The sequence below is a fragment of the Carcharhinus amblyrhynchos genome, unplaced genomic scaffold (assembly GCF_965287045.1).
Source record: "Carcharhinus amblyrhynchos unplaced genomic scaffold, sCarAmb.v2.hapA scaffold_39, whole genome shotgun sequence".
NCBI classification, from domain to species: domain Eukaryota; kingdom Metazoa; phylum Chordata; class Chondrichthyes; order Carcharhiniformes; family Carcharhinidae; genus Carcharhinus; species Carcharhinus amblyrhynchos.
The window spans coordinates 4,691,230-4,714,217 of NW_027649780.1; the positions used below are offsets into that span (position 1 = coordinate 4,691,230).

The window sequence follows — 22,988 nt, forward strand, 5'->3', positions numbered from 1 at the left end:
CCCAGCGACTGTGAAGGAGCTGTGATATATTTCCAAGTAAAAAGTCTGACAACACCAGGTTTTAGTCCAACCTATTTATTTGATAATATACTCACAAGCTTTCGAGGGACACCCTCTTCGTCAGGTGAATGGAGAGTTCTGGCCTCAGACAGTGTGTCTGTGCTTTATATGCTCTGTCTGAGGCCAGAACTCTCCATTCACCTGACGAAGAGGGTGTCCCCCGAAAGCTTGTGAGTATATTATCAAATAAATAGGTTGGACTAAAACCTGGTGTTGTCAGACTTTTTACGGTGTTTACGCCAGTCCAACGCCGGCATACCCACATCATATATTTCCAAGTCAGGACGGTGAATGACTTGAAAGGGAATTTGCAGATGATGGTTTTCGAATGTATCTGCTGGCTTTGTTCTTCTAGCTGGAAGTGGTAGTGGGTTTGGAAGGTGCTGTCTTTGATGAACTGCTGCAGTGCATCTTGTAGGTAGTACACACTGCTGCTACTGACCGTCGGCGGTGGAAGGAGTTGATGTTTGTGGATATGGTGCCGATCCAGTGCTGCTGACTTTTGTGTGTAAACTGACCGAGACAACAGGGTGTTCAGGTTTCACTGATAGGCTTAGGTTTGAGACGTAGGTCAACACTGAATTTAGAGCATCCGGGGGAAAGATGGAATTGTATCCTAAGACAAATAACACACAGATCTTTGCCCTCTCAAGTAAACTAGGCTGTGCAATAGCCCCATCCTGCATTGTATCAGCTGTCAATACACTCTGACCATGCTCATACCCTGCTCATTTCCCTCATGTAAACACACACATTCAAACAAGCATTGCTCGTTCATGCAAACTGAATATTAACATGCAAAGCATGTTATTTATGCCATACTGTTGACATTTATAATCTGAAAGGTAATAATTATCATTAAGCGCCCATTCACATAGCTTTCTGGCGATCAATACCTCTCTTAATGTATCTATTCTGACAGTCTACGCTCTCTGCTTGTCCCTATATCCACGTTTCGCTCTGCACTTTATTTCCAAATAATTATTGTCGTCTGTATTTATCTTAAAGCTAAACAATTCACCATCACTCTATCTATCTTACCGTGGACATCTATCCACCTGTGTCTCTCTATTAAATTACATTTTTCTCGTTATGCATATTGCAATAGATCAGTTTATCTGCCCATTTAAATATGTATGTTTGTTTGTGTGTGTGCATGTGTGCGTGCATGTGTGTGTGTGTGTGTACACGCGCGTGTGTGCACATGTGTATGGAAGAGAGGGGGGAAAGAATGCATTGATGTACAGGAGGACAGGGAATGGAACTTTCAAATGTGTACTCACACTTAGCAGGGTTACAGAGTACTTAATAACATGACCTGTGTTGGAGAACTTCAACTACAGCAAGCTTAACTAATAAATATAAAAATATAAAGGCCTGAGGTCACATAGCAATCAACACAAGGATAGCTTCTTCCCTGCTATTAGATGTTTGAATCGACCTCCCTTGCATTCAATTGATCTTTCTCTACACCCTAGCTATAACTGCAATAGTACATTCTGCACTTTCTTGTTTCCTTCTCTATAAATGGTGTATAGCACGCAAAAAACAATATTTTTCACTGTATGCTAATACATTAAGGGAATTTTCGACATTACTGTGTCCCCAAGCCAAAGAGGATGGAAATGCTGCTGAGCCTGATTCTTGAGAAATAGGTGGGCCCAGTGGATCTAGAGAGGCAGAATATTTAGAGGACAATATCAAAGGATTCAAATTGATTTGAGAGAAAATGACAAGGAACATTCTAGCGTCACAATCATTAATGGAAGGAGGGGCATGCATACGGTGGGTCATGCGTGGGCTGCTCTTGGATGTTTCGAGAGTGGCCCTAGTACTTCGCGTCATTGTGTGTGCTTAAAACTGGACCAGCAGATGGGCACCACAACAGCCCAGTGACTATCACTGCTAGCTGTGCAGATACATGGATTTGGGCCAGTGTCTGTGGGAGTTTGCACATTCTCCCTGTGGTTGCGTGGGTTTCCTCCGGGTGCTCCGGTTTCCTCCCACACCCCAAAGATGTGCTCTTAGGCGGATTGGTGTACAAATTGTCCCTAAACTATTCTCCCCTGGATCTGGTTTCCAATGGGGGTACCATACGCATACACACGGGTCAAGGTAGGTGTAGGAAAATGCTTTGTTGAGATGGTGGCGCGGGCTCGTTGGGCCGAAGGGCCTGTTTCCCGTGCTGGGTTGTTCTTTGTTCTTGTTGACAGATTTTGACAGGACAACAAAAAAAATCTGCTGGAAATTATTTGGGACGAGAGACTGTCAGGCAATAATTTTAATGGATGGCTCGGCTGTTGATGGAAACGAGATGGTTCATTCAATAATAAATCAAATCAAATAATGAAATCAAATTCTGCTGATCAATTTTGAGCACAAGAAGTGCCTCAAATACTTTCTGTAACACCACGCAAACTGGACAGCAGCTTCTTCCCGGATGAAGTCAGTTGGAAAGTTATTATCCAACACCTCAGCCATGCAGATTGCACCCATGTGTGAAGCCCCTCTGAGATTAATAATAGGCCCCACTCCTTCGTTAACAAATCTGTCGTTGCTGTTGCAGTTGCAGATAATTTTGGATTGATTTTGTGACTGATGTCTGTCTCTTCCCATATTTGTAATTTTACTTTTTTGTTTAACCTTCTTTGTTGAGTCTAATTCTCAATCCTGTCACAGTGGGCATGAATCATATCCACCCTTCCCCTGATTCGTCTAATTATCTACCCCTTCCTCACGCAAGATGCTCAGGATGCGTTTTCCCACATGGGAATGTGCCTTGCATGAACCATCTCATTTTCATCAGCTTAGTATCCTGGGGTGTGATAAGTTAGAGGGATTAGCAGGGTAACTAAGCAGGGATAGGGCCTGGTTGGGATTGGTGCCATGGTGGACGCAAAAGGGCTGAATAACCTTCTTCTACACTGCAGGGCTTCTGTGGTGTGGAGGATCGACGTTAGTGCAAACAAGATGTGAGAAATTTCGGGCAATCCCCTGCCCAGGTGCAAAAATATCAAGCAGTCGCTGGGATTCGCGGCTTTTTATAGTTGTTGATAGGAAATTGGTACAATTACATTACTGGTCCCTGCCATCAGGTCTTCCAGCTCCTCCTTAATGCCACATTTGGTTTGATTACTGATATCAGTCGCACCATGAATGATCGATCGGATTTTCTGTGTACCGTTCAAACTTGGCTAAGTACAGAAGTCAGTAAGTCCTCCTCACTGTCCTGTTGTTTTGGATAGTAGTCAGGCTGTGAACCCAATAGGGCCTGGGATCACTGAAATCCCTGTCATCTCAATTTGTCCCTTTGGCATTTTTACAAATTTCAGTAATCGGCTGCCATTATGATCTATATATCCCATTACAATCCGAGCACTTATCCTATTGAATCTGTATACACTCTGATATCCAGACTCAGTCCGTGTTATATCAGGTTTTGGCACACACTGCAATGTCAATACACTGATGCTGACATAGAGAATTTTCCAGTTCTCTATATGAGCTGGACATAGGCTTATGTTTCCATTCAAAGGCAGGTATTGTGATATAGAGCCCTTGATATTTTTACCAATTAACATGCTATTTCTAATAGTTTGTTGGTTTACATGATGTGGACTGACTCTGCGAGGGCAGCATTTATTGTCCATACCAAATTTCCCTCGAGAAGTTGTTGGCGAGGGACCTTATTGCGTCGTTGTAGACCTTTTAGTGAAGAAATACTCACATTGCTCTCCACAAGGAACATGCAATTTTTGGACTCTATCAAAGTAACTTTAGTATAATTACAAGTCTGAATGATGTGTTGCTTGAATTAGAATTATAATGGTGGCTATTATCATGCAACTTCTGCCTTTCTATCTCTAGGTGTTAGAAGCCGTGGCTTTGGAAGGTGCTTTTGCAACAGCCTCGCTGAGTATCTACAATCACATTTTGATGATACGTATTGTTGCTACCATGCAGCGTTGAAGGGTTTTGTGAATATCTGATGTACGGCAATCAAGTGGCCTGCTTTGTCTTTGGAGGTGTGGAGCTTCTTGAGTTTTGTTGGAATTGCACTCATCCACTAACGTGGAAATATTCCCTCAAACTCCTTCGCTGTAGTATTCCCAGCCTGTGACCTACCATTGCATACACTGTATATGTGGCCAGTCTGGTTCACTTGGAAAACAAATATCCAACATCCGCTTATCGGTTATTCCAACTGTACAGCTTTGTTAAAAAAAAAATGCTATGGATAGAATTAAAAACTTCAGAATAGGCAGAATATTTACATACCAGAGGCCATTCGGCAAAAATAGAGAATGTGTTGTATGAATGCCAGTCAGTATATTGATAGTTCTCTGTCGAATCTGTGGCTTGTACAGACGAGAAATTAGCTTGCTTAACCCGCATTTTAAAATAAAAAAACATCAAAAATTCTCACTAACTTTGCAAAAATTCGCTAAAACTCCATAATTGGAAACGAGTTGAAGGGATTGAAGTGGGAAAAGGGTTAATGCATTTTGTACCTTGAAGGAGGGAAAGGGTTAATGAATTTTGTGCCTAGAATATAATCACAAAAATAGCCCTTCATCATGGCTGATCGTCCCTGGTTTATATTTCTCCTGGCGTTAATGTAAATTACTTGTTGATGTCTTTCATTCTTTAACTCTCAGAAAGACAAATGGTCAGATGTGAATGTAAAGACAAATGGTCAGATGCGAATATAAAAACAGATGGTCAGGTGTGCATGTTATTTTGCAGACAGAAGCCGTAATCACAGAAATAACTTCAAAGACAGAGATGTTGATGCAGTCGCAGGCATTGTAATTGAAGAAGGAAGATCAGAGATGTTGACCAGAATTGGAAGTGTATGTCATGTTTGTTACTAAGACTCATGATGTATAAATACCCGCTTGTATTTGTGTTCCATGAGAAGCCCTGCAGTCCATTCTTAGGAACCAGTTCTCCCAAACCTCTGTAATAAAATCCAGAGCTTTGAAATAAAAACCACCGTATTTTGACTCACTAACAGCCTCAGACGTATTATTTTACCTACAACGGGATCATTAAAGATGTACTCTTACTTGGGTGTAAAGAGCTACATTACAGTTACCAATATGATTCAGAGAAAGTTGATGTCTGGAGTACCTACTTCCCGTGTTTCCAGCTTTGAAACATTTATGAAGATGTTTTTTCAGGGAAATGAGTTAGATATTATCTATTTAGACTTCGAAAAACACTTCATAAGGTACCATGCAATAAATTCAACGATGGGACCGAAACCTTTTGCTTTAGAAGTGAGACGTTCAATTACATTTAGATCGGTTGGCAAGACAGCCAGAAGGCCCTTCTGCTGGGCCCTTCTTTCTGATGGGCAGGTTTGGTGGAGCAGTGGCTCACACACTGTAACTACAGAATGTCTAATTTACAAGATCATGTGGTCGCTTTGATTTCCATCTCCTGACATTCTGACATGACATTATTAGCGACCCTGCTACCTACTTTCACTGTGCAATAAATCAGTTGGCAGCACAGTGCTGAGATTTCAATACTTTAAGGTGACACTGGGTATTTTCCACATATTCGACACAACCTGCAAACAGAGATTTGTCTTTATTCAAATTGAGTCCTGCTTTCAACATTGCGTGTTCAATTGGACATTTGCATTCCTGCCAATTTGTTGTGTTAAGATATGAATATCTATTTAGGTAGATTGGCCATGCTAAATTTCCCCTTAGTGTCGTGGGATTAGCAAAATAAATACATGGAGTTACAGGTATAGGGCCTGGGTGGGATTGTTGTTGGTGCAGACCCGATGGGTCGGATGGCGTCCCCCTGCACTTTAAGGGTTGAATGATTCTATTATTCTGCCTTGTTTATCTGCTAATTTTTCTGCGACATATCCAGAGATTTTGCTGCCCAACGGCTAACACCCTTATCTCTGGAACAGAATCTCTGGGTTGGAGTTTTGAACTTGATTAGCATGACAAATGCATCCATAACCCCGCCGAACTGGCAGATGACCAGCGGGCAAATCCACCCAATAGCAGGCGGGCAAGAACGGGAGCGTTTCCAGATCAGCCATACGCCAGAAGGGAATGAAAAAACACTCGTGTGCTTTGCCAAAGGTAACATTGAATAATCCAATTAATGATCATAGAACCATAGAACATTACAGCACAAAAACAGGCCCTTTGACCCTTCTTGGCTGTGCCGAACAATTTTTTGCCTAGTCCCACTGGCCTGCACCTGGACCATATCCCTCCAGACCCCTCTCATTCATGTACGTGTCCAAGTTTTTCTTAAATGTCAAAAGCGACCGCGCATTTACCACTTCATCTGGCAGTTTATTCCACACTCCTACCACTCTCTGTGTGAAGAAGACCGCCCCCCCTTAATGTTTTACATTTTTAAACTTTTCTCCTTTCACCCTTAACCCATGGTTTTTTTTTCTCCCCTAGCCTCAGTGGGAAAAGCCTGCTTGCATTCATTCTATCTATACCCATCAAAATCTTATACACCTCTATCAAATCTCCCCTCATTCTTCTACGCTCCAGTGAATAAAGTCTTAACCTATTCAACCCTTCTGTGTAACTCAGTTTTTCAAGTCCCGGCAGCATCCTTGTAAACCTTCTCTGCACTTTTTCAACTTATTATTATCTTCCCGTAATTAGGTGACTAAAACTGTGCACAATACTCTAAATTCGGCCTCACCAATGTCTTATACAACATCGCCATAACATTCCAACTCTTATATTCAATACTTGGATTTATAAAGGCCAATGTACCAAAAGCACTCTTTATGGCTCTATTTAATTGTGACGCCACTTATAGAGAACTATGCATCTGCATTCCCAGATCCCTCTGTTTTACTGCACTCTTCAGAGTCCTACCATTTACCTTGCATGTTCTACCTTGGTTAATCCTTCCAAAATGCAATGCCTCATGCTTGTCTGCGTTAAATTCAATTTGCTATTTTTCAGCCCATTTTTCTAACTGGTCCAAATCGCTCTGCAAGCTTTGAAATCCTTCCTCACTGCCCACTACACCTCCAATTTTTGTGTCATCAGCAAATTTGCTGATCCAATTTACCACATTGTCATCCAGATCATTGATATAGATGACAAACAACAATGGACCCAACACTGAACCCGATGGCACACCACTAGTCACAGGCCTCCACTCAGAGAATCAATCCTCCGCTACCACTCTCTGGCTTCTTCCATTGAGCCAATATCTAATCCAATTTACTACTTCTCCACGTATACCTAGCGACTGAACCTTCCTAACTAACCTCCCATGCGGGACCTTGTCAAAGGCCTTACTGAAGTCCATGTAGACAACATCCACAGCTTTCCCTTCATCCACTTTCCTGGTAACCTCCTCGAAAAACTCTAATAAATTGGTTAAACATGACCTACCACGCACAAAGTCATGTTGACTCTCCCCAATAAGTCCCTGTCTATCCAAATATTTGTAGGTCCTATCTCTTAGAATTTGTAGATTCGATCTCCTTCATCGTTGGCATCACCCTCTTCAGGCACAGTACCTGAAAAGGGGAATATCTACGTATCATCTGAGTGTATGTGTGTGTGCATGCCAGCGTTTGTGTGTATGTGTGTGTGTATACGTGTGCATGTGCGTAGGCACAAGTATGCGTGTGTGCATGTGTTTTATACATACATAGGCTTCTTTTTACCTGCATTGTAATATAAATATTACATGAAGACACTCGGGCGCAAAAGTTTGACTTTTTATCAATAACTGGAGTTTATTTTAATAAGTAACATTCCATTGATTTAGTGTAATGACACAATATTTTATGCACTAAAAGTGATAAGCGTTTTCGTTCTTATTGAAAGATGGCCAAACAGCAGTTACACATGGAAATACAGCGAGAAACCGTCTCGTTTGAAATTACTATATTTCTTTCAACATGAAACATATATTTTTTTTCACCCATCGTTGTTTCCTCGATTTCTACATAAAGAATCCAGCTCAGCAGCTGGAAGGTCCAAGGCCACTGTTAAATTGTTATGAGACAATGAGAGAAGGGTGGGAGAGGAGGTGGGGGGGGGGGATCCAATTTCCCATTTAATTCTGATTGGATGAAGAATGAATACAGGCTTGGCTGAGAAGCAACGAGATGATTTCAGCACCCAACAATCGAAGCCCCAGAAAAATCAAAACAGCGATCAACACTTATCAATAACGAAGGGAGAGCAAAGTGTAAAATTAGATAAACAGCCTCTGATGTAACCTTCCCAGCCATCTTTCTCCGAGCAGTTGAAGTCAACTGTTAGTATGGAACAGTTATTATCATCTCCACATCAGGCAGATAACTTAACATGTTATACATCTTATAGAGATGTATAAGATAACGAAGGGGATGGATAGGGTAGAGGTAGAGAGGTTCTTCCCGCTTAGGAAGGATAGCAGGACTAGAGGGCACAGCCTCAAGATAAGGGGCGGGGGGAGGGGGCGCAGTTTAGATCGGAGTTGAGGAGGAACTCCTTCACTCAAAGGGTGGTGAATCTCTGGAATTCTCTGCCCGTTGAAGTGGTAGAGGCTACCTCGCTAAATATATTTAAGTCACGGGTAGATAGGTTTTTGACAGATAAGGGAGTTAAGGGTTATGGGGAGAAAGCGGGAAAGTGGAAATGATCCACTTCAGATCAGCCATGATCTTATTGAATGGCGGGGCAGGCTCGAGGGGCTAGATGGCCTACTCCTGCTCCTATTTCTTATGTTCTTAAGTCTGAAAATAAATCGAATCGTTAAAAGGAAATTAAAGTACCAGATATTGCCAAAAATGGGTTCAGAATGACTGCACAAAAGAAAAAGCTGATTTCACGTATAAGGTATTCCCCCGATGATAACATCTAGGCGATTTACATAGAACATAGAACACTACAGCACAAACAGGCCCTTCGGCCCACAAGTTGCGCCGACCACATCACCTACCAACCTACAGACCTATCTATAACCCTCAATCTCATTAAACCCCATATACTCATCCAGAAGTCTTTTAAAAGACCCCAGCGAGTTCGCCTCCACCACCACTGACGGCAGCCGATTCCATTCACTCACCACCCTCTGAGTGAAAAACTTACCCCTAACATCACTTCTGAACCTCCCTCCCCGCACCTTAAATCTGTGTCCTCTCGTAGCGACCATTTCAAACCGGGGAAATAGCCTCTGAGAGTCCACCCTATCTATCCCTCTCAACATTTTGTAAACTTCTATCAGGTCGCCTCTCAACCTTCGTCTCTCCAGGGAAAAGAGTCCCAGCTCCCTCAACCTAACTTCATAAGGCATGCCTCCCAGTCCAGGCAACATCCTTGTAAATCTCCTCTGCACCCTTTCAATAGCTTCTACATCTTTCCTATAGTGAGGCGACCAGAACTGCGCACAATACTCCAAATGAGGCCTGACAAGGGTCTTATAAAGTTCCAGCATTACCTCCCGACTCCTAAACTCAATCCCTCGATTAATGAAGGCCAGTACACCATACGCCTTCTTGACCACCTCCTCCACCTGCGAGGCCGATTTAAGAGTCCTGTGGACCCGGACCCCAAGATCCTTCTGCTCCTCAACACTACTCAGACTTCTGCCCTTAATAGTGTACTCGTTCATCCCGTTGGTTCTGCCAAAATGGACGACAACACATTTATCCGCGTTGAAGTCCATCTGCCACTTCTCCGCCCAGTCCTGCATCCTATCTATGTCCTGCTGCAACTTTTGCCATCCTTCCAGATCATCCATTTACGGTTACTCTGGATCTTACTGTCTATCTTAAAATATAGTTGGAAAAGAATAAAGAGTGATCTTAAACTAAAGCTGAAAACCTATTAATACAGGGTGCATTTGGGGTAGGGTCAGGAGGTCGTTTGAAACTGTTAAACATTTAAGCGTTACAGCAGCAGGGTCTCCAGTTAAAGTTCTGGGATCTGAAAATGTATAATAAGGGATTGAGAAAGGCAGTGAAAGAAGTAAGAACCCAGGTGTAAAATTGAACATTGCATCGGTAAAATGCTGCACCTGGATTCGATGGATCCAGCAGATCTTTGACGCCAAAATACAATTCCGGGATGTGATAAGGGGCAAAGCAGAAAACGAGAAGAACCAAAATCCCCCCAATTGTCTTCAACACTTTCTTCTTCATCAACTTCATGGATTCCTTCCCTGTTCCTACTTCTATCAGCTTCTTTGATATCAGGGTATAGCAGATCAACAGGATCAGTACTGGGACACCAAACACCATAACCTCAGAAGCAAGGCTGAATATTTTCCATGGTTTCCACGCGATGGACACTTCCCTGCATGACGCTCTCTTTGATGACATCGTTGCCATGTAAAACTCGCCTAGACTCAGAGCGAAGATTGCCAGCCAAGTTACAATGGACAGCACAACATAATATTGGCGCTTTCTCCAGGACTGAGACCTGATGGGGTGGACCACAGCTATGTATTGGTCAACAGCAATGCAGGTCATGAACAGTGGGTTGCCATAAAGATTGATTACATACAAAAGAATAATAAAATCATTATACACTGAGATATGACCTACAGTAAGGGCAAGAATGTCAAGTGCGGAAGCTAGAATAACCAAAAAGTTGGTGAAGGTTAAGTCAAGTAGGAGTACATCAGAAGCCGACGAGAGTTTCTTTAATCTTATGATATGCCACAGTGCAATTACGTTTCCACTGATTCCTAACACAATTACGAAGCTAAAAATGCAGACAAAGATGCTCGGTTGAGACCAAATCAGCATTTCGAAGTTGTTGTCAATTGAGGGCATGAGGCTTGAATTTTCACTCTGGTTGAATGTGTTGACCTCCGGCCAGTGGGTGGCGACTGCTACATTCCAGTTCACAAAAGTAGCTATTTCATCAGCCATCGTGCACTGAAGAACACTTGCAAAAGGAGAAAGTTATATCGTCCAATAACAGTTGACACGCCGCCGTAAGATTATTGATTGTTAAGTTATTTGTGTTGTCGCCGATGTACTTGAAGGGTACCGCCTGGGAAATGCTCTGAATTCTATGGACGCCAGCAGATATTAGACATCCCAGTGGTGGCGGCTTGCAGAATGGCAAAACTGAAACGGGAATCAGAAACCTGTAAATTTGTAGATGCCAATATAGTTATTGAAGAACCAGAAGTAAAGTAATCCTGTATGTTGGAAAGCGAGCTAACTGAACCTCTCTGAATCTTTCCTGGGATAGTGTCTGTTCTCTGATGGTGGTTACCATTCCCTTCTCTAATGACGACACTGGGAGCACGGACTATTGTCTCCCCGTCTTTCTATTTCAGCCTCTGTCTCAGTCTCTTTCACTCTGGAAGATATCCACCATGTTGGTGTTTCAGTATCCCTGGCCTTCCATATAGCTACAAACTGATCGGCCTCATTCAGTGCCACCCGCTCACACAAAGGACCGAAATGCTGACTAGCATATTTCAGTTCCTCACTTCAGCCAGATACATGCACATTGATTTGCGGCGCTCAGTGCCTCTCACTCAAGAGGACACCTGTACATTAATCAAAGTATTTCAGACTACCAACTTGGGAAAATATCTGAACACTGGCTGATCGGTTCCTAAGTCTTTGTCACACAGGGAGATTAACTTGTGTTAGCCGACGTACTGGTGTCTCTCAATTTCCTCCCTTTCAGCAAAATAGTCGCACGCTGTTTGACTCTCAGTCCCACGCTCTTAGGCAGACATCTGTACACTGACTGCTCCTTCCCAGTCCGTCCCCCCCAAGAAGATATTTGTACTCTGACTGCTGTCTCTCAGCCCCCAGTCTCACGGCGAGATATCTGTACACTGACTATGTCTCTCAGATCCTCCCTCTCAGAGAGATATCTGTACACTGAATTGTGTTTATCAGCACTGTCTCCCAGGGAGGCATCTGGACACAGACTGTTGCCTCTCAGTCCCCACTCTCAAGGCGAGATATCTACATACTGACACGTGTCCCTCAGACCCTCCCCCTCCGTGAGATATCTGTACACCACTGAATGGTGTCCATCAGTCCTCTCTCTCAGGGAGATATTTGTACATAGACTGGTGTCTCTAAATCCTCTCTCTCACAGGAACTTATCTGTACACAAAGAATTCGTGCTCAATCCTGTTGCCTCAGTAAGGCATGTGCAAATTAAGTTATGTGCTTCTTTCCGTAAACCCTGAGGCAACCATGTTTATACTGAATGGGGTCACATTATTCCTGCGACTCTGAGATATCTATTCATTCTCACCTAGTCTCTCTCACCAAATCCACCACGTCACAGTCCTCATGAGAGCCGTAAACGTGTACAGTTGAGAACTGTTCACAACCGCAGATTTTTCTTTGTCAAGATCATAAAGCAAATTTAATTCGTTAAAGGAACGTCTCCAAAGTCTCTTCGTCCGCCATGCATCTCTCTCTCTCTCTCTCTGTCAGTGTCTTTCTCCTCTGTGTGTTTCATGCTGCTTTAAGGTTTCATTCTGATCATCACGAACACCTAAATTCATTAGCCTCCCCTATAAATAATTTTCTAACTCTGCTACCTATTGTCCTCCCATTCCCTCGCTCTTTCTCTCTCTGTGCGTCTCTGTCTTTGTCTTGCAACATAGTGAACCACATTCACTGCACTCTGACAGTCCTCTTTTCTCTTCGGCAATCAGTGAATGAGGTGCCCTCTGGCACTGTCTGCTCAATATTTGTGGAATAAATCATCTCTCCCTTCCCGTTCGTCCTCTCTATTTTGGCTTCAGTCGAATCTTGTGTTTACCTCTTTCTTACTTTCTGTTATTCTCTCTATGGGAATGTTTATGACATGCCACTCACCGAGATGGAATTGGTTCTTATTTCTACCCACCACCCATCCATTTTTTTGTTGAATTTCAACCTGTCATTTCTCAGTAGATTAAGAAAAGTCGAATCGGTAATTTTACACGCTCATTCCCAGTCTCTGCTCTTCCACTGCGCTGATCTACCTCTCCAGTCGCTCTGTTTCCTTATATAGCTGCTCTCTACTCCCCAATCGCTTTCTCGACGCGGCAATCCCTATTCCCTGCAGACACGTCTTTGTTCCCGTCAGTTCATTCTTTCTCCCTAGAATTCACATTGGTTATTTTCTTACTTTGAAATTCTACATGCCGCTCACCTTTCCCTGGGCTCGACCGTAGAGCTTTGGATTCGAGTAATCAGACCTTTTCTCGAGGAGGGAACAGATTCACAGGTGAGTCCGTTTAACTGTGCAGAGTCGGTTCCAGGAAAAGTAGAAGGGGAAAGTGAGACGTTGCAGGCACTTATTTGCCCGCCTACCAATTGGAATTTTTAGGATCAGCACCTATTTATATCTCCCGAGCTGCTGTTTACCAAATATCTCGGTCCATGTCATGCGCCTCTCAAGCATCCCCCACTAATGACTTTGGATGACATTGCTGACACGCATCGGGAAGTGTTCCCCACATTGGCCTGGCGCCCAATTCAGTCCGGTCAATGGGATTACAATCAATTCTCTCGGAGACCTTTTCACTTGGTCATTAGTTCAGGCGCAGGGCTTCATTCAACCCTCCAACATCCCCGCAGACCACCCTCAACCCCCGCTAGAGAAGGATTCAAACCCATGGTAAAACATCGGGGATTAGGTGATTGTGTCTCTGGTGGGAACGGGGAGTGCAATTGTCCAGGTCCTGTGGTCACAAACTTTGGTAACCGAGTCCATAGCCGCCCGAAAGCAGACATTCTATCTTTGCCCACCCTCATTTCCCGTGCCACCCGACAGCAGATCAAAAGTCACTGCAGACATGGATGTTCATTTTCTTTACATCTCCTTCTATTATTTTAGTTCAAAATAGAGTTTCCAATTGCAGTGTATCAATTCACAACACAGACTGAGATTTTAATCTCCAGCATATTCGAACCCAACTAAATTATAATAGACATTAATACCTGTGCCTGGAGTGCAGTAGATCGGATGTTAGCACACACTGAGATTTCCATATCCTGAGTGTGACATTGAATATTTTCCATATTGTCAACATTTGCTGCAAACAAACATTGAATGGCCTTGACAACATTTAAATTATTTAATGTAATTCATCCACTGCGGAAAGTGATTCTTAACTCTTTAGTTTGTTCCTCCCTTAGCAGCGCTAAGACGTGCTGCAATGGTTAGCACTGCTACATCGCAGCGCTAGAGATTCTATTCGGTTCTATTCCTAGCTTTGGTCATCTTTGTGGAGTTTGCACGTTCTCCCTGTGCCTGCGTGGGTTTCCTCCGGGTGCTCCGGTTTCCTCTCGCGGTCCAAAGCTGTGTGGGTTAGTTTGATTGGCCGTGCCGAGTTGATCCTAATTTCGGGGGAAGAGGGGATTAGCAGGGTAAATATGTGCCGTTACGGGGATAGGATGGGATTGTTGTCAGTGCATGTTCGATGAGCAGAAGAGCCTCCTTCCGCACTGCATGGTTCTATTTGTCATCTTTAATGTAAATTATCTTTTGTAGCTCAATCTCTTCCTCTCCCTTTTTCTTTTCGTCACTATTGCTACTCGCACCCCACCTCCTCCCTCACTCTTCCACGATCTATCTATCGAACTTAATGAGGATTTTGAAGTGCCGAGGAAACATTCATTTTTCTATCAACTGTTTAGGCATACGGATCTCAGAACATACATACTTTTTCTCGATTCTGAAGCTGTTATTTCTAATTTTAGCGACATATATCCAGGTGTTTATGTGCAAATGGATGTGCGATCTTTTTCGTGCACTTGGCTATACACACATTCACACACTGCTTTAGAATGCAGTAGCCTTTATCTCAATTCATTAATGTTTCTATCATCTCGGCTAAATATTCGAATTTCGATTTATTTTCACATAGGACTAAGAGAAAGTAAAGTGGAATGCCCACCACAATAATCCAGCTCTCAATTGCGCTCGGTGTTAAAAAAAAGACTCCACTAGGTTTGTGTAATGAATTATTCGTTTATTCACTCAAATGCTAAACCTTGTATATCAATTGTAAAGGAAATAATTCTGATCAGAGGCAAAGTGAGGAATTATCCCGTTCGATATTGTATATTTGCTTGAGGATAGAAACGCTTACTTAGTCTCCTACTAATTTGATGGTAAATAGCAAATGCATTAAAACTTCTAGCTCCGATTTGGAGAATACCCGGATTATTTCTGCCATAATGATGGAAAAGTGGAGGAGTCATTGTAATTGTTATTTCTCTCTGAAACCTCCAAACATTCAGTGGTGATCACATCGTGTATATCTAGAATGTGCCTTCTTGCAAATCACTCATTGGAATGTAGGACTGCCGGATTTGGAAGCAGAGGTAGACTAACTGACACTTCATCCTGTCCCACCTTCCAATGCGTTCACGGAAAATATTGCTTTTGTTTGAGGCCCTGATGCTGGAAGATCTCTGATAAGAACTGAGGCACTGAGCCAAAATTCATTACACTTGTATCTGTCTGGTATCTAAAGCACTCCCTCTAATTAGCCTAGACATGATCTTAGTTACTTTAATAAGTCAACTCAACACATGACACGTCAACCAATTATGAATCATTGCTTGACTTAATGATCCTTCAGTTGGTACCCAGAAACTGGATATTTTATTTATTAGTACAGACTTTTGTAACAATTAATGAACCTAAAAATTACAAAACACACTAGCGGACAGAAGTATAATACATCATAAACCTTCTCTCTGCTGTTTTAGGCAGTAAAATAATGAATAAAGAATATTCCATGGATGCATTAAATATTTGTCTGGCCGTGTTCCCATGAATAATTTCCGAATTAATGTTCCTTTTTCTCTCTTGATCCGGGTTCTTTTCCACCATTAATAACCTCATATTATTGTGTAGTAAAATAAAAATGAAAAACTACAAATGCTATGCATTTGAAATAGAAATAGGTAATTCTGGAAATGAATGGCAAGCCAGTCAACATCTGTATAAGGAAAAGACACGGTTTGAAGTTTCAGATCATAGTTGCATAATGTAACATTTAATGTAGAATGGGAATGAGCTGCATTGTGTTAAATGACCTTCTCTGTCATGACTCATGTTACCTTTGCACACCAACACGTTGTAGAGTTAAGAGAGAAATCGGAAGGGCAAATAGGGGACATGAGACTGCTTTGGTAGATAAGGCAAAAGAGCATCTAAGGAGCTTCTGCAAATCGATGGAGGGCAAAAGGGTAAGGAGGAAAAGAATAGGACCTCCTTGGTATCAGCAGAGTCATCTGTGTGCAGATCCACAAGAGATGGATGAGGTCCTAAATGAATATTTCTCATTAGTATTAAGAAAGGCATGGGTGTTAGCGAACTTGGGGAAATAAATATTGATGCCTTGAGGTTTGTACATATGACAGAGAAAGAGGTGCTGGAAGTCTTGAAGCACATGAAATTAGCTAAATCCCCGGGATCTGATGATGTATCCCAGAATTTTGTTCGAGGGTTGGGAAGAAATTGCGGGTCCCGAGCAGAGATATTTAAATTATCGACAAACAGAACTGAGATGTCTGAAGATTGGAGGGTGCAAATGTTGTGCCTTTGTTTAAGAAGGGCTGCAGGGAAAAGCCTGGGAACTACAGGCCAGTGAGCCTCACATCTATGGCGGGTAAGTTGTTGGAAGGTGTTTTGAGAGATAGGATCTACAGGCATTTAGAGACGCAAGGAGTGATCCGGGGCACTCAGCTTTGTTAGTGGAAAATCATATCTCATGAATTTGATGGAGTTTTGTGAAGGGGTAGCCAAGAAGGTGGATGAGGGCAGTGCAGTTGACGTTGTCTACATGGACTTTACCCTTTGACAAGGTACAACATGGTAGGTCATTGCATAATGTCAATCTCGTGGGATCCAGGGTGAGGCAGCCAATTGGATATAAAATTGGCTTGATGACAGAAGAGAGAGAGTGGTTGTAGGGAGTGTTTTTCAAACTGAGGCCCATGACCAGCGGAGTGCCTCAGGGATCGGTGCTGGGTACGCTGTTATTTGGCAATTATGTTAATGATTTGGATTAGAATTTAGGAGGCATGGTTAGTAAGTTTGCAGATGCCACCATGAATGGTGGCCGAGTGGAAAATGAAGAAGGTTATCTAGGATTGCAGCTGCATCTTGATCAATTGTGCCAGTGGGCTGAAGAATGGCAGATGGAATTAAATGAATGTGAGGTGATGCGTTTCGGTAGATCGAACCCGGACAAGACTTATTCAGTTAATGGGAGCGTTGGGGAGAGTTATGTAACAATGTGATCTAAGGGTACAGGCTCATAGCTCCTTGAAAGTTGGGTCACACTAGGACAGGATGGTGAAGAAGGCATTCTGCATGCCTGGCTTCATTGCTCAGAACAGTGAACACGAGTTGGGGCTTCTTGTTGAAGATGTAGAAGACATTACTAAAGCCATACTTGGAATACTGTACAGTTCTGGTCACCCTATCATAGAAAATAGAACATTACAGCACAGTACAGGCCCTTCCGCCCTCGACGTTGCGCCGACCAGTGGAACCAATCTAATGACCCTCTAACCTAAACTATTCCAATGTTGTCCATATGCCCATCCACTGACGATTTGAACGCCCTTAAAGTTGACGAGTCCACTACTGCTGCAGGCAGGGCATTCCACGCCCTTCCTACCCTCTGAGTAAAGAACCTACCTCTGACATCCGTCCTATAATTACCACCCCTTAATTTAAAGCTATGTCCCCTCGTGTTAACCATCACCATCCGAGGAAAAAGGCTCTCACTGTCCACCCTATCCAATCCTCTAATCATCTTGTATGCCTCAATTAGGTCACCTCGTAACCTTCTTCTCTCTAATGAAAATAACCTTAAGTCCCTCAACCTTTCCTCATAAGACCTTCCCACCACACCAGGCAACATCTTGGTAAAAGATCATAGAAAGGATATTATTAAACTAGAAAAAGTGCCGAACATACATACTAGAATGTTATCGGGACTTGATTGTTTGAGTTATAGGGAGAGATTTGATAGACTGGGGCTTTTTTGCCTGGAACGTAGGAGTCTGAGCGGTGATCTTATAGAGGCCTATAAAATAATGAAAGGCATGGATAAGTCAACATCTCTTAACAAAAGTAGGGGACTCTAAAACTAGAGGGCATACGTTTAAGCTGAGAGGGAGAGATACAAAAGGGTCCAGTTTGGCAATTTCTTTATCGTGAACAAGGGATTGCAACCATTGTCTCCAGGTAGCTGAGTTAGCTAAACAATTCACTTGGGCTATTTACCGTGATCCGGCGCTGAGGTGTCACACCTAGTGATGCGACCATGGTTTTCCTGACACTTACGTTTATGGTGACCAAGTTTTTGGCAAGGGAGAGACAAAATTTATTCTCATGTGAGTGGCTAATGCCATGTCGCCAGTGTAAACGACACAACGGTCTTTTTTCTTTGCTGTAGCTCGGGAAAGACTGTAGATCTTGCTGTCTGACCAAGTCTGTCGGTAGATTTTTCTCAATAGAGAGAGAGACAAACAAACATGAGACGTGACAGGATATATAACATGGTAGATAGCGACATCCATTCGGATAACTAAGTATAAATACACGTGTAGACAGGTATCTGGACAGACAGATTCGTAGGCAATGATTGAACGATTATGAGATGTGGTGGTGGAAGGACAATTAATGTTACATGCATAGAAAGATGTAAAATTTCTGATAATTGCGTAGAAATACATTATGAAAGATAAGGATTTACATTACGCGAAAAATACATCTAGCTAGCCACACGTTGAAGTTTGGAGAGATTGTATTAAAATTAAGTTGGCCTTCATTGGTTTATGATTGCGCCGTTTGTCCAAACACGATGGATCTGTTTATACTTTACATCAGCGCATTCTTTCCGAGTACAATGAGGATAATGTGAAAGTGATATCTATCTGAAATTCAGGCTCTGTCGATTTCCGAATCATGTTCACATTTTTTCAGCATGTCCTGCGGCGCAGCAATGTGATCTCCACTGAAAGTTCTGCGACCTGAAAATGTATAGTATGGGATTAAGGAAAGCGGATAAGGAAGTGAGGGCCCAGGTGTAGATCTTAACGTGGCACATGTAAAAAACTGCGTCTCGATTCAATGGATCCGTCAGACCGCCGCTCAGAAAATACAGTTCTGCGATGTGAAAAGGGGCAAAGCAGAAAAGGACAACAATCAGGATTCCTGAAATGGTTTTCAGCACTTTTGTCTTCATCAGCTTCATAGATATCTTCCCAGATCCTACCTCCTTCAGCTTCTTCGCTGTCAGGGCATAGCAGATCAACAGGACCAGAACTGGCATAACAAATGATATAACCTCACAAAATATCATAAAGATTTGCTGAGATCGCCTTGTTAAAATCTTATCTCTGCACTTGATACTTTCATCTACGGTGCATCTTGTAAAGTGAAAGGCCGTCAGAGTCAGGGCTAACACTGCCAGCCATGTTACAATGGACAGGGCCACATAGTATCGGGGCCTCCTCCAGGCATGGGACCTGATGGGATGGGAAACAGCGAAGTACCTGTCAACAGCAATGCAGGCCATGAAGGGTGGGTTGCTATAAATGTTGACCAAACCGATGAGCAGATGGGCTTCCAGAAGTACCTTCGTGAACTGACATCCAGGGATCAAGTGAATAAGATAAAATATAGAAGCCAGGATAACCAAGATGTTGGTGATGGTTAGGTCAAGCAGGAGAACATCGGTCGCTGATGCAACTTTCCTCAGTCTTGTGATGTGCCACAGTGACATTGAGTTCGCAGCCATGCCCAACACGATAGTGAAGCTGAGGATCCAAGGGAGGACGAGCGTTTCAATTCGTCCAATTGCTCCGGGTCTCCCAAAACTGGCATTCCCAGTATGATAGGAAGCGTTGATCTCCGTCCAGTGCCGGTTGACGGTTGCATTCCAGCTCACAAATGTCGCCATTTGGTGTTTTGTCAAATAAGAAAGAACACTTGATCAAAACCGTGGGGAAGTAAGCAGATAGATAAGCTTGACGAATCAAAATTGGGAAAATGAGAAGTTAGATTGTCGATAGATTGTTGGAAAAGTACCACAAAATTTTTGGTCGTTGAAGGGCGCACTTCAACACCTTAATCTTATCTCAGTCGTTCAAGGCCGAATGAAGTTCGTCTCCGAAACTGGTGGGACGTCAATGGGTGTGAGAGATTTCTATGATGCTACTCTGCAAAATTGCATTGATGACGTTAGAATTGAATCCTGGAAGAAGACAGGCATGATTAAATGTATTAATTGATTGAAAGTAATATTAATTAGAAGAAATAAAGCCAGTTATATGTATGCAGTCCATTATCTCAATCCCACTTTCTTCAGAATACGTCAATATACTTTAAACATGTTGCAGCTTCCCTTCTGTCACAGTGATATCTGTACGCTGACTGTGGGGAGGTTTCCGTCCCCTCGCCTTCAAGTCCACCCCTGCACCCTTCCTGGTACCTCTGGGTGTTCTCTTTCTCTCTCTCTTTGAGATATTGCTGTATATCCTTGTTTCTCTCAGTCATCTGTTCTAAGAGAGAGAGAGATACACGAACAGTCCCATTTATCGCTCATATATGCTTACAGTGGCTCCCAGATTTCAGTCTGCCTCCTCCAGCAAGCTATTTACACAGCCCCAATCTCGACACAAGCATCCGTCGCTCTCCAATCCCCAGTCGGCACATTCCACTCCCTCATCTCCATTCACTACTCTCACAACCCTACTTCATCTCGACTGCCTATTTTTCTGATTCCCAGTCCTTGCTCTGCAAATATCTCACTATTCCCGACATCTACTGACCCATTCCCCGCTCCTGTCCGTGATTATTGCCTTTACCAGCAGCTAATCTGGCCTCTGTCCATTCAAATGCTGGAACTGTCACTCATTTTTTACCCTTTCCCAATTTCTCAGTTTTAAGCTGAAGTAAATTTGTACATACCTTGTTAACTGATGCAGAATCAATGAATGTCGGTTTGACCTCAGAAAGGAATGTATTATTATTACTGAGAGTCGGTTTGAGTACAAGAGAAGCGAGAAATGAGAAGTTTAAGTCATACCTGCATTCAACTCCCAACAAGTGCACACAGTTGTAATGATTGGTTGATTGTGATGATGCTTTTTATTGCTCCCGAATTACAATTGGTGCAACTACTGTGCCCGTTCACACCTTTCGGAAGTCGGGGTCCTTGATTGGATTCTTAATGTGTACCTGTAGAAAAATCCATTATTGATGAGAATGCTTTTTCCCAAACTCATCCTTTGCAAGTAGCGCTAAATTCAGACCACTACAAGATGCAGGTCTCTGTCCGAGTGAACACATTTCCCCATTGGATCAGCCAGTGAAATTGAAGGGATAAGCACAGCCTCATTCGATCGGGATAGGCATCTACACTCACTTATGGGGAACTGCTTGTGATGGAAGGACGATATTGACGTTCTCCCAGAGACCTGGACCCATCCCTGAACAGGAATGTTCAATGCCCTCTCTGTAATTGTTAAGTTGGTGGGCCCGCATACGACAACTTATATATACGCCTGGTATTAGTGAAATCTCCATATTTCTTACAGTAAAACCTCAGCAAATTATTACAGGTGTTTCTCCTCAGTCAAATACTAAAAAGGTTCAGATGTGGGTGCATACTAATCTATTTGTCTCCTGACTGCCAAATAACGTTGTGCATCTTAATCCCCAATCACACCGTGCAGCAGTTCAATCCACACTACAATTTCCATACCCTGGTGGTGGCTCTTATATGTTTCCATGATCTCAACACGAACTGCAAACAGAGCTACATTTCCATTCAAGGTCAATCAACGTCCTTCTGCCATCCTTTCTCGATTTTTGCTACAGTCAATATGACATTGCAATGTTTTAACCCGTCCAAGCATTGTTTACGTTATGTATGAGGACTGAGATTAGATGGAGCATTTATTCACTCAAGGGCCCAAAAGGAGATGTGGGAGCCTAGTCATCTTTAATAACTCAATACCCTCTCTGATAGTTCATAGAATCCCTACAATGCAGAAGTAGGCCATTCGGCCCATCGAGTCTGCAGCAACCACCGTCCCACCCATCATCTACACATTTACCTACTAATCCCTCTAATCTACACCTCTCAGGACACTAAGGGGCAATTTAGCATGACCAATCAACTTAACCCACACATCTTTGGCCTGTGGGAGGAAACCAGAGCACCCAGAGGAAACCCACGCAGGCACGAGGAGAAGGTGCAAACTCTACACAGACAGTGACCGGAGCCGGGAATGCGAACGCAGGACCCTGGAGCTGCGAAGCAGCAGCGCTAACCCACTGTGCTACCGTGCCGCCCCAATAGACTAACCGTCTATTTCTGAACACACTAACACGTGGCGTTGTAGTAATCCAGAGATAACTGGATCTTTTTGTCTGGTCTACTTACTAGCTCCCTGAAACCTGGCTTGCAGGATTTCCTCGCTTGCTGTAATACTTAGTTGATGCCAATATTTACCTCGATTTCCGTACGCCCCCCCCCCCTCCACGCCCACCTTTATAAAACGTTGAAGTGACATTCTGACCCTGCCATTAGGGAGACAACATACCATCACAGAAATAGTAAGTCCTTAAAATTGAACCTCTCCCTCTATAACAATGCCATTCTTCCTCTTCCGCTACTGTGCATCAGACCCATGCACGCTGCCAAGGCGTTGACCATCACTGCTTTCCCGGGCACAGTCACTGCGCCCCGCCAAAACAAAACAGTAACCAAAACGTTATATCTGCAAGATGCCCACAGGCGACTCCTGAATGACCTTCCTCCTTCTACTCCGCCTACTGGTCATCCATGGGCTTTCTGCCTTTTCAACTTTCACCTACGCTTTGATTATTCACAAAAGGTTCTATCGACGACTTACTCAGCAATAATGGATGCTCCACACTGAATCTCCTCTTAGCCTCAGC

The 22,988-nt window shown here is 43.1% G+C and overlaps 1 protein-coding gene across 1 annotated transcript; it reads right to left on the reverse strand.

The window, feature by feature from the left end:
• Nucleotides 1-11,088: 11,088 nt before the first annotated feature.
• On the reverse strand, nucleotides 11,089-19,980 carry LOC145363541 (somatostatin receptor type 1-like). The gene is made up of 4 exons (XM_080218728.1): nucleotides 19,294-19,980; nucleotides 13,197-13,247; nucleotides 12,320-12,373; nucleotides 11,089-11,166 (listed from the first exon to the last, which is right to left on the reverse strand). Exons 1-4 carry the CDS (start codon nucleotides 19,978-19,980, stop codon nucleotides 11,089-11,091), a joined length of 870 nt encoding a protein of 289 aa, XP_080074854.1.
• Between the last annotated feature and the right edge of the window lie 3,008 nt (nucleotides 19,981-22,988).